Source organism: Paramisgurnus dabryanus, chromosome 13, assembly GCF_030506205.2.
Source record: "Paramisgurnus dabryanus chromosome 13, PD_genome_1.1, whole genome shotgun sequence".
Classification (NCBI taxonomy): Eukaryota; Metazoa; Chordata; class Actinopteri; order Cypriniformes; family Cobitidae; genus Paramisgurnus; species Paramisgurnus dabryanus.
Window position 1 is genome coordinate 23,835,506 of NC_133349.1, and position 11,756 is coordinate 23,847,261.

An 11,756-nucleotide genomic window follows, 5' to 3' on the forward strand; every position below is an offset into this window, starting at 1 on the left:
GCTATTAGTTTTCTGCATGGGGCAGGAGATCTGTCTTAGATTTTCGTTTGATAAATGCTTTGGTTAAAAAGCAATAACACAGCATGTTTGATTATATTTTGATCATTAATGTCATGTGTTCAATTCCTGTTAATAATGTAATTGTGCAAAGATATTTGACTCTGGGTACTTGAGTTTAGTTAAAGGATAAACACAGATATAACAAAAATGATCAGGATTTAAGCGAAACTCTGCAGATGTGATGCTGACTATGTTATATGTATGACTGATTTAGATGTGAGATGGAGAAATAAGTTTTGGGGGAAGTCCATGGAGATTGTTCCTGTTGGCACTACACACGTGGTTCTCCCTGGGTAAGTTCCTCCCTTAATTTATTACTCAAACAATGTTTCGGCCACAAACTGTCTTTCAGGTCTTGACAGTTGTACCCTATTTAGTTTTAAGTTAAATATTTGTCGTATGATCATATGTATATAACGAAATGTACATTGAAATGCTTTGTGTGAGGCTTAGGCATTCGACAAAGACACACAATTTTAAAGACAAAGAAGTAAAAAAGAGAATATAATAATAGTAAGATATAAAAATATTTAGTATTCAAAATAAAAAATACTTTTTTCTTCTTTGGAGAAGTTTGTAATTTTAAAGATTTTTTTTTATTGTGTTTTAAACAGATGTGTGTTTTTAATCTCAAAGAATTTGGAAGAACTGAGAATTTAATTGACAGTTTTGTATTATGTATCAGTTCTGGGGCTTTGGAACCGGTGGCTAGACCACAGAAATGAGAACAGATTGAAGTCTGGGTAATTGGGATTTTGAATGATGGCACTGTCTGAATTTTAACATCTGCTGTGGCTGATGTCTGTGGCCTTGTTCTTATTAAGCAACAGAGCTCTTGTGGTTTTATTAAAACAACGAGACAGCAGACTGGGGCACGAGCTTTTGAAGTGCGTACAGCAGCCAGTCACATGTGATGACATACAGTGATGTCCGTGCTGGCTTCCTTTTCACTCTTTAAAGGTTTTACAGATCCAAAGATTTGATGAATGTGGCTCAGTGTTCCCTGGATTATGAGAAACCATCTTGGGTTGCTCTGTATTGAGTCACAGAACAGGTGTAGATGTTAGGTACTGTAGTTGCTGACCCAAATGGGTAATAGATATAGTAAACAAGATGGCCAATGGCTGATTATGAGCCCGTCCCAATACCTCCCCTTCCCCTCGCTTTTGCACGTGTAATACTTCATCCTGATTGGTCGGTTGCATTCTGCAGATCCAACACTTTGTATAGCTCCTGCATCGTTGCATTATGCATTGTTGTTTCTTATATTACCATGTGGTCTTCTCACATAATGAAACATTCAAACTCAAATCAAGAGTTCCCAGAATTGTTGACATAGATGTATTTATCTTTCCTGCAGTTTTGGCGATCACTATGAATGGAATAAAGTGACTTCATGCATCCACAACATTTTAAGCGGGCAGCGCTGGGTCGAGCACTACGGTGAAATCTCTATCAAAAACTCCAACAGTGAGAAGTGTCAGTGTAAAGTCACCTTCATCAAGGTGAGCTGCCATTGCATCATCAATACAAGCTCATTGTTAGGAATCACACACAAAACAGGAATCCCAGCGCAGAGGTCTTTAATTCAAAATGTATAATAGAGCACACTCAATGTCATCAGGTAGGAATATAAACGGGAAAACACTAGGTGAATCAGTAATATATAAATAGATAACTCTCAGTGTCCGTGTATGTAATGGATAGACGAAGAGATAACACTAGCGATGCAGACCACAGCGATCTCCTCTGGATGGTCACAATGTGGGAAACACAGCCGGGCTGTAGGACTTTCCCCGAACAGCACACTCTGAGATGTAATCCAGGCGGGCAAACAGAGAGATTCCTGGCGGGGCACAGAGAGAGAGAGAAGCGGTCAGTGTCTTCAGCAGTAAGCACCCTGGACAGCGCACTGCGGCCGTCAGAGCGATGAGCAGAATTACGCGCTAGAGCGCACTGCAGCTGTCAGCGTCTTCAGCAGAATTACGCGCTAATGCGCACTGCGGCTGGACAGCGCACGGTGTGAAATGTTGCTTGGAGAATCCACTGACAGAGAGTTCGTAAAGACCTGACAGAAGTCACACCAATCGGGAGAGATCGACAGCAGGGCAGGGAAATCTGACAGGGCAAAGGCAGCAGAGAGCACGGAGAATAATAAATATCTAACAGGAAACTGAGACATGACAGGACTGGAACTAGACAAGCTAGCGGCAGGCACATACAAAGACGAACTTGCAAGGAACAAAGGAAACGAGGGGAATATAAATCAAACCGGATTGGACAATAATAAGAATCAGGTGCGGGACGCCGGTGAGAGAAGTCAGAGGTAATGAGATCACCAGGTGGAGGACGCGCACGTGTGGAGCTGTCAAAACAAAAACACAACACATAGAGAAACAAAGACAAAGCAGCCAATAAGACCGAAATCATGACAGGACTCCCCCCCCACGACCGCCACCTGGCGGTCCATGAGGAGACTCACCCCGTCGCCGGCGGAGATCCTCTATCAGCCCAGGGTCCAGGATGTCCCGGGCCGGTACCCAACACCTCTCCTCCGGACCATATCCCTCCCAGTCAACGAGGTATTGAAATCCCCTACCCCGGCGACGCACATCCAGTAAAGACTTGACTGAATACACAGGGGCACCATCTATAAGTTGAGGGGTGGGAGGGGTGGGGGCAGAGGGAACAGGATTAAGGTGGGAAAAATACACAGGCTTCAGCTTAGACACATGAAAAACTGGATGAACCCGACCGAGTGCTGGGGGCAATCTGAGCCTGACCGTCACGGGATTAATGACCTTGACAATGCTGTATGGCCCAAGGAATCGTGGAGCCAGCTTGCGAGAAGGCTCCCGGAGAGGTAAATCCTTGGACGAAAGCCATACTTTCTGCCCACAGATGAAACGGGGCGCGGTTCTACGGTGACGGTCGGCCGCGGCTTTGGTTCGTCTGGAAACCTGACGTAATGTAAATCTAGCTTTCCTCCAGGTGCGTTTGCAACGACGGACAAAAGCCAGCGCAGACGGAACCACCGCATCGGGTTCCTGTGATGGGAATAAAGGGGGCTGAAACCCCATGGACGCTTCAAAAGGGGACATGTTAAGGGAAGAAACAGGGAGAGAATTATGGGCGTATTCAACCCAGGGTAACTGTTGGCACCAGGAGCTCGGATATTGTGATGTCAGACAGCGGAGAGCTCTACCTAAATCTTGGTTAGCCCGTTCACATTGCCCGTTGGTCTGAGGATGATACCCTGAAGACAAGCTAGCTGTGGAGCCTATTTGTCTACAAAATTCTTGCCAGAAACGAGAAATAAACTGAGGACCCCTATCTGAAACAACGTCTGTAGGCAGACCATGTAAGCGAAAGACGTGCTCGATCATAACCTGGGCAGTTTCCTTGGCAGTGGGCAATTTGGGCAAAGGGACAAAGTGAGCCGCCTTGGAGAAGCGGTCGACAATGGTCAAAACTACAGTGTTTCCCTTAGAACTAGGCAAATTGGTTACAAAATCGATATGTGACCAAGGACGAGAGGGAATGGGTAATGGTTTGAGCAGACCAATAGGGGCTTGATGAGAGGCCTTATTACGGGCACAAACCTGACAGGCTAACACAAACTGTCTGACATCGGGACCCATAGAGGGCCACCAAAAACGCTGACGTACGGTAGCCAACGTTCTCCGAACCCCCGGATGGCAAACAAACTTGGACTCGTGACCCCACCGGATGACCTCGGAGCGAAGCGCATTCGGAACCCACAATCGACCCGCTGGGCACCCTTCTGGCACTTCCCCCTCCCGGCCGGCCCGTCTCACCCGTTGTTCTATTCCCCAGCGCAGGGCACCCACCACCCGCCCCTCCGGGAGGATGGTTTCGTCCCCAGCGGAACCGGGGCTTTCGAACAAACGAGAGAGAGCATCGGGCTTAGTATTCTTGGAACCGGGCCGGTACGAGAGGGTGAAGTTAAATCTGTCAAAGAAGAGTGCCCAACGAGCCTGACGAGAAGATAACCTCCTGGCTGAACGGATGTATTCGAGATTCTTATGATCCGTCCAGACCAGGAAGGGCTCCGAGGTCCCCTCTAACCAGTGACGCCACTCACCCAAAGCCAGTCTGACCGCCAGCAGCTCCCGATTGCCTATGTCATAATTTCGCTCTGCTGGGTTTAACCGATGGGAGAAAAAGGCACAGGGATGCACCTTGCCATCCTTAGCAGACCGCTGAGACAAAACGGCGCCTACCCCGACATCCGATGCATCCACCTCCACAATAAATTGAGCAGCCGGATCTGGAATAGAGAGAACAGGAGCAGAGATAAACCGGGACTTTAAATTATCAAAGGCCTCCTGAGCGCTGGAATTCCAAACAAACCTCTCCTTAGTGGAAGTGAGAGCAGTAAGAGGTTGAGCAATCTGACCATAATTTCTGATAAATCGCCGGTAAAAATTGGCGAAACCCAGAAATCTTAATAATTCCTTACGGGAGTCGGGGACTGGCCACTCGGCCACCGCTTTGATCTTGGCTGGGTCAGGACGGATCTCACCGGGGGCAACAACAAAACCCAGGAACGAAACCGACTTACGATGGAATTCGCACTTCTCCGCCTTGACATACAGCTTATTTTCTAACAACCGGCGTAAAACTCGGCGGACATGCTGAGTGTGTTCCTGCATGGAGGGGGAAAAGATGAGAATATCATCTATGTACACAAAGACAAATTTGTTAATCATGTCTCTCAGCACATCATTGACCAGAGTTTGGAAGACAGAGGGGGCGTTACAAAGGCCGAACGGCAGAACGCAGTACTCAAAGTGTCCGGTAGGGGTGTTAAAGGCTGTCTTCCATTCATCTCCCTCTCTTATACGGACCAGATGATAGGCGTTGCGTAAATCTAGCTTGGTAAAGAACTGCGCCCCCTGCAGGAGCTCAAACGCAGTAGACATTAAAGGAAGGGGGTACCTATTCTTAACAGTAATGTCATTCAAACCCCTATAATCGATACAAGGGCGCAGGGAGCCGTCTTTCTTACCAACAAAAAAAACCCCGCCCCTGCAGGCGAGGTGGAGGGACGGATGAGACCGGCACGCAGGGCATCATTAATATACTGGTCCATAGCCTCTCTCTCAGGACCCGATAAGGAATAAAGTCTACCCTTAGGCGGAGAAGTGCCGGGGAGGAGATCAATAGCGCAATCATATGGCCGGTGAGGAGGCAGGGAGGTGGCCCGGGCTTTACTGAACACCTGAGCGATATCCGCATACTCCGCCGGGACTCCGGTCAAATCGACCGCCGGAACCTGAGGAAGAGAAAGAACAGAACCAGAAACAGCAGAACCAAGACAAGACACATGACAAGACTGGGACCAAGACAAAATAACACTATGCTGCCAATCAACGTGAGGATTGTGTTGCGCTAACCAACCATGCCCTAAAATAATGGGAGACAGAGAAGCATGAAGAATATGCAACACAATCTCTTCACAATGATTGCCAGACACAGAGAGACTCACAGGAGAGGTGCAATGTGTAATGCGTGCCATCTGCTGCCCCTTAAGGGACCAGACATCCAAAGGGGATTGGAGAGGGACAACCGGAACACCCCAGGCGCGAACCAGAGCTTCATCTATAAAGTTGCCCTCCGCTCCAGAGTCGAGAAGGGCAGTGGACGGATGATCACGCCCAGCGAAGGACAACATGACGGGGAGTTGGGTACTGGAAACAGGGGAGAGTTTAGAAGTGGTGGCGCCCACCAGAACTCCTGGGCTCATAGAAGGGCGACGGTTCTTTAACGGGCAAGTCTTCGCAAGATGTCCGGGCCTCCCGCAATACAAACACAGAGAATTCTGTAGGCGTCTATCTCTCTCTCTCTGTGACAGGCGCATGCGCCCCAGCTGTATGGGCTCCGACCTGACAGGGAGTGAAGAAGAAGAGGGGGAAGCGGTGGCCTCGTCTATAGGAGTTCGCTGGCGAAGAGATCGTCGCTGGTTGCGGAGCATTCTCCGGGCTTCAATCCGGAGAGCCAGATCAATAATGGCATCCAGCGTGGGGGGAAGATCGTGAAAAGCGACTTCATCATGGAGATCATCAGACAACCCCTTCGCAAACTGCGCTCGAAGAGCCGCTTCATTCCAGTGGCAGGCCGCCGCTAAGGTCTTAAACTTAATAGCGTAATCGGTGACTGTAAGGCCTCCCTGAACCAAAAGAGCCAGCCGAGCCGCAGCGGCGTCCCCGCGCACTGAACGGTCAAAGAGCCTCTCCATTTCCTTGCGAAAGTCACCAAACGACCGACAGCAAGGATCGCGAGCATCCCACACGGCCGTAGCCCACTCACGCGCCTTGCCAACCAGAAGGGCAATCACAAACGCCACCCGGGTGCGCTCAGAGGAATAGCGGCGGGGCTGGAGGGCAAAAACCAATGAACATTGTGACAAAAATGCCCGGCAAGAGGAGGGATTACCATCATAAGGAGGTGGGGCTGTAGCATGAGGCTCCGTCGGTGAGGACTGCAGCTCTGTCTGCGACGACTGACTGGGTTGGGTGGCTTCCAGACTGAGCAGGTCCAAACTTGAGGAAAGGTCCGACATACGGACAGAAAAGTCCTCAACCTCCGCGGGATTCATACTGGCAAGTTCGTCCTGTTAGGAATCACACACAAAACAGGAATCCCAGCGCAGAGGTCTTTAATTCAAAATGTATAATAGAGCACACTCAATGTCATCAGGTAGGAATATAAACGGGAAAACACTAGGTGAATCAGTAATATATAAATAGATAACTCTCAGTGTCCGTGTATGTAATGGATAGACGAAGAGATAACACTAGCGATGCAGACCACAGCGATCTCCTCTGGATGGTCACAATGTGGGAAACACAGCCGGGCTGTAGGACTTTCCCCGAACAGCACACTCTGAGATGTAATCCAGGCGGGCAAACAGAGAGATTCCTGGCGGGGCACAGAGAGAGAGAGAAGCGGTCAGTGTCTTCAGCAGTAAGCACCCTGGACAGCGCACTGCGGCCGTCAGAGCGATGAGCAGAATTACGCGCTAGAGCGCACTGCAGCTGTCAGCGTCTTCAGCAGAATTACGCGCTAATGCGCACTGCGGCTGGACAGCGCACGGTGTGAAATGTTGCTTGGAGAATCCACTGACAGAGAGTTCGTAAAGACCTGACAGAAGTCACACCAATCGGGAGAGATCGACAGCAGGGCAGGGAAATCTGACAGGGCAAAGGCAGCAGAGAGCACGGAGAATAATAAATATCTAACAGGAAACTGAGACATGACAGGACTGGAACTAGACAAGCTAGCGGCAGGCACATACAAAGACGAACTTGCAAGGAACAAAGGAAACGAGGGGAATATAAATCAAACCGGATTGGACAATAATAAGAATCAGGTGCGGGACGCCGGTGAGAGAAGTCAGAGGTAATGAGATCACCAGGTGGAGGACGCGCACGTGTGGAGCTGTCAAAACAAAAACACAACACATAGAGAAACAAAGACAAAGCAGCCAATAAGACCGAAATCATGACACTCATCCACGTGACTCTTCATCATCACTGCCCTAAAAAGGGTCATCACTTTGCAATCCAATTGCATTTGGTGACACTAGAGGAAATCATGAATGTCACCTTTAAAAATATGGGTGCATTAGATTAAAATAATTCATTCATTTTGAATGTCCTACAATGTCATAAACACAACAAAAGCACCCCCAACATTAAAATTCTTTCATGTTTATCCAAACCGGTGTCAATTTATCCTTTAACACAAAGGAAGATATATTTGAGCAATATTTGTAACCAGTTTTTGAGCACCTTTGACATCCATAGTATTATTTCCTACTGTGGATGAGATTCTACAAAGGCTTACTGTTGAAATTTTGATCACATTATAGGATCACATTAATGAAACATAGTGTAGACACAGCTTTGGTATTTCTTACAGTCTGTTATATTGTATTACTGTGTTCTATTATTCATCCTTTTGCTGTTGCACTTCTGACATTGATTTATAGACAGTTTCAGCAGCAACAACATAAACAACCATGACTGCGCGTGCGTCCAATGAAACTACATTTAAAGACTAAATTCACTAAAGCCAACAAAATGATGCTCAAATGTGTTTGTGGGCTTTGCAGGCAAAGTACTGGAACTCCACCATGAACGAGGTGGAGGGATCTGTCACAGACCACAAAGGGAAGGTCGTACACAAGCTGTTTGGTAAATGGCACGAGGGCATCTACTGTGGCTCACCACCCTCTGCTACCTGCATCTGGAGGACGAGTATGAGCCCACACACACACAATATTTTACAAAAACAATCTACTGTACCATCACTCTACCGTTGATTTAAAATAGTAACAATGATAAATGGATTGATCATGCATGCTATAATAGTGACACATTAAGGTTAAGGGATAGCTTACCTAAAAATGAAAATTCTATCATCATTTATTCATCATTTGTGTGGGTGTGTTTACAGACCCTATGCCTCCTGACTATGAGCAGTACTACGGATTCACAAAGTACGCTATGGAGTTAAATGAGCTGGACTCTGTTACCAAACCATTTCTTCCACCCACAGACACCAGGCTACGACTTGACCAGAGGTAAACACAGTTCACAGTTACTCTCCTGGCATAGACAATTTTATTATCACCCGGAGCTAACGCTGTTTTAATACCAGTATTTAGTACCCATGAAATGTGTTGCTTTTTATTACTCATTTCGATTTCACAACAACAAATGAAATGCTACTCTTAACAATTATACCCTATGAATATTTAATAGATAAAGAATGGGGAGTCAATGAGGTTTAGAAAATAATACGTGACCCTGCCTGTGAAACCCAGGAAAGCAATTTTGTGATTTACTGTTTTTGAAATAATATCACCCATACTTTTGACTTCAATACTTGCAGCTGCATTGGTGATCAAGACATAAATGTGTCAGCCAAAAAAAAATTATTTTGGAATATAATTTTAAATATATTACAAAATATACAAAATGTGTACGTTCAATCTTCGATCTTGAAATATGTTTCCAAAAATTTTTTTACCCATTTATTTTTGGCCATTTTTTATATTTTGAAATATATTTTGAAATAAATATTTTTTAAATGTTGCATTGAAAAAAAATTAAACTTAACAGGTTTTTAAAAACATTAAATAAAATATTTTTTCAATAGCAAAAATATATCTATAATTGTATATTTTATACATATTTATACTTATACAAACTGTTATATTTTGGCCAGGATTTTTTTTTTGTATGGGTTGTAAAATTAGAAATGTATTTTTTGCCCCTGAAATACATAATAAAATATATGAATTTTAGGTAACACATTACAATAATGTATTAACTAACATAAACAAACCATGAGCAATACATTTGTTACAGTATTTATTCAAATTTGTAAATGTTAGTTAATAGAAATAAAGTTTTTAATAGTTTGTTCATGTTAGTTCACAGTGTACGTTTACAAGATTTTAATAAAGTATTAGTAATTGTTGAAATTAACATTAACAAAGATTAATAAATGCTGTATAAGTGCAGTTCATTATGAGTTCATGTTAACTAATGTAGTTAACTAATGTTAACTAATGAACCTTATTTTAACCCTGGAGAACCCAAGAACCCTTCTCTTAGCATTGGCCAAATTTGACCCGTGGGTTCTCCAGGGTTAAAGTGTTATCGAATTTTAAAACGAATTATATTTTTAAATTCAAAAATATATTTAATTAAGCTTAACTTTCTACAAAATCTATTTAAAATCTATTAAAAAAACATATTTTGGGCCAGATAACTTTGTTTTTTGGCTGACAGAACATGCAGGGCCACCAGAAGATGACATCATTGCATTAACACTTCAATGTGAGATCATGCGTGTGTGTGTTTGTGTGCAGGTTATTGGAGGAGGGAAATGTTGAAGCTGCAGAGATGCAGAAGCAGAGGATTGAACAGCTGCAGAGGGAGAGACGCAGAGTCCTGGAGGAGAACAACATAACACATCAACCTCGCTTCTTCCAGTATGAACTCACTTGTTTAATGTGCACTTTACTTGTTCTGTAATACATAGGGCTTAAAGTTAACCGTTTGTCACCATTATCTTAATACAAAGTCACAACATCCTCATATATTTTTGCTTTCTCACCAACAGAAAATCCAAAGACGACACCTGGGTGAGCAACAACACTTATTGGGACTTAAGGAAAGATCCTGGATTTAGCAGTCTTGACTGTCCGGTTCTCTGGTAACTCCAGCCATCGTTCATCTGTGCATTCTGACCAACTTTACATCATCAAGAGGAAACACACGCACACTTCGTGAGATGAGATAGAGACTGATGAATCTCCAAGAGACTATTTATCGAAAAGTGACAAATGGAGCCACACCAGAAATCAAAATGCAATCTTAATAATCATTTGATGTCCCAACAGTTCAGCTGCCTTAAAATGCTTACATTATCTATTATAGTTTATTTTATGCAATTGGATTCATTGATGTATGAGAGATATGCAGTCTTGACCCAGTTCATGTTCTTGTTTTGCTGCTGTCAACCATGCGCATCACAAGAAAGCAACTAAGTAAAACTGTTGATTTGTGATCTCTTGTGGCTGAATGTAGTACTGCAACTATCCAACTCTTACTGAACCAGAAACAGTTTGTTTTGTTTGTTTATTATGTATAGTATGTTGTTGTCAGAACAAAACTGCATTGTCTACCTCTTAAAAGGAAACTGTCGAGGATTTTATGGTGTATATTAGAGTATGTTACTCATCTGTCTAAGGCCTTATATACTATTATATACAGTCTTTGCTAGAACTTTTAATCGAATCATATGTATCGTTACAAAGTATTGTAATTTTATGAAAGCCTTTAATTCTAAGATTATTGAATGAACAAGAGGAATGTTTAAGGGCCTTGGATATATTTACTGTACATGCATTTTAACTTATTCAGCAGATTGGCACATGGCTCAACATTACTAAACATTACCACCACATACGTGAGCCTGGCGGTGTTTTAAAGCTTCCAGACGTTTGACCTGTAACCTGTGCTCATTTCACTCTGAACCATGCACTACGAGTTGTTTGGGAGACCGGGTACTTGCGTGTTGACCACTGCAGTGTTTCCTCTCTCCATCAATAAAGTCCATTTAAAGATCATTCTTTGTTTGTATATATACTGCTATTTGCTATTTGTTTGTAGCTATACTACTATTTGTGATTGTAAAAACTTTTTTCAATGAACTTTTATAGTGACACAGAAAAATCAAAAACCCACAAAATATTTCCTGTCATGAGTCACTATGTTGAAAGGTTTGTGGTGGATTTCCTGTAAAGCCTGGTTATTTTGTTAAGTTTTAATGTGACTTTCCCTTTATGAATTCAGTTTAATATAACACTTTTTAAGTAGGCTATAACTTTTGTGACATTTTATTACATTATGCTTATATATATCATGACATTTGTTACATTATATGTATACATTACATTACATATTGTTTCCTAATTTTTCTGCTAAATGTAAATGTACATTTTAACCTCATTAATCTCTGGTTGAAATTACCATAACATTTTTTTATGTCTCACATTTAATATCTGGTAATTCAGTTTTAACCTCCATATGGTCTTTTTACTTAACCCTCTGGTAAGATTATACGGGTGTTCGACTTCATGCGGCGCGGCATGG

At 43.6% G+C, this 11,756-nt stretch overlaps 1 protein-coding gene across 2 annotated transcripts in view; it reads left to right on the forward strand.

The window, feature by feature from the left end:
- osbpl3b (oxysterol binding protein-like 3b) overlaps positions 1-11,228 on the forward strand; it is an 84,557-nt gene extending 73,329 nt beyond the window's left edge. For both annotated transcript variants that reach the window (XM_065261349.2, XM_065261351.2), the window contains 6 exons: positions 275-353; positions 1,421-1,565; positions 8,201-8,345; positions 8,545-8,671; positions 9,968-10,090; positions 10,222-11,228. In XM_065261349.2, the coding sequence (XP_065117421.1) occupies positions 275-353; positions 1,421-1,565; positions 8,201-8,345; positions 8,545-8,671; positions 9,968-10,090; positions 10,222-10,318 (716 nt within the window). In that variant the 3' untranslated portion in view covers positions 10,319-11,228. The remainder of the gene's footprint in view (positions 1-274; positions 354-1,420; positions 1,566-8,200; positions 8,346-8,544; positions 8,672-9,967; positions 10,091-10,221) is intronic.
- The last annotated feature ends 528 nt before the right edge of the window (positions 11,229-11,756 follow it).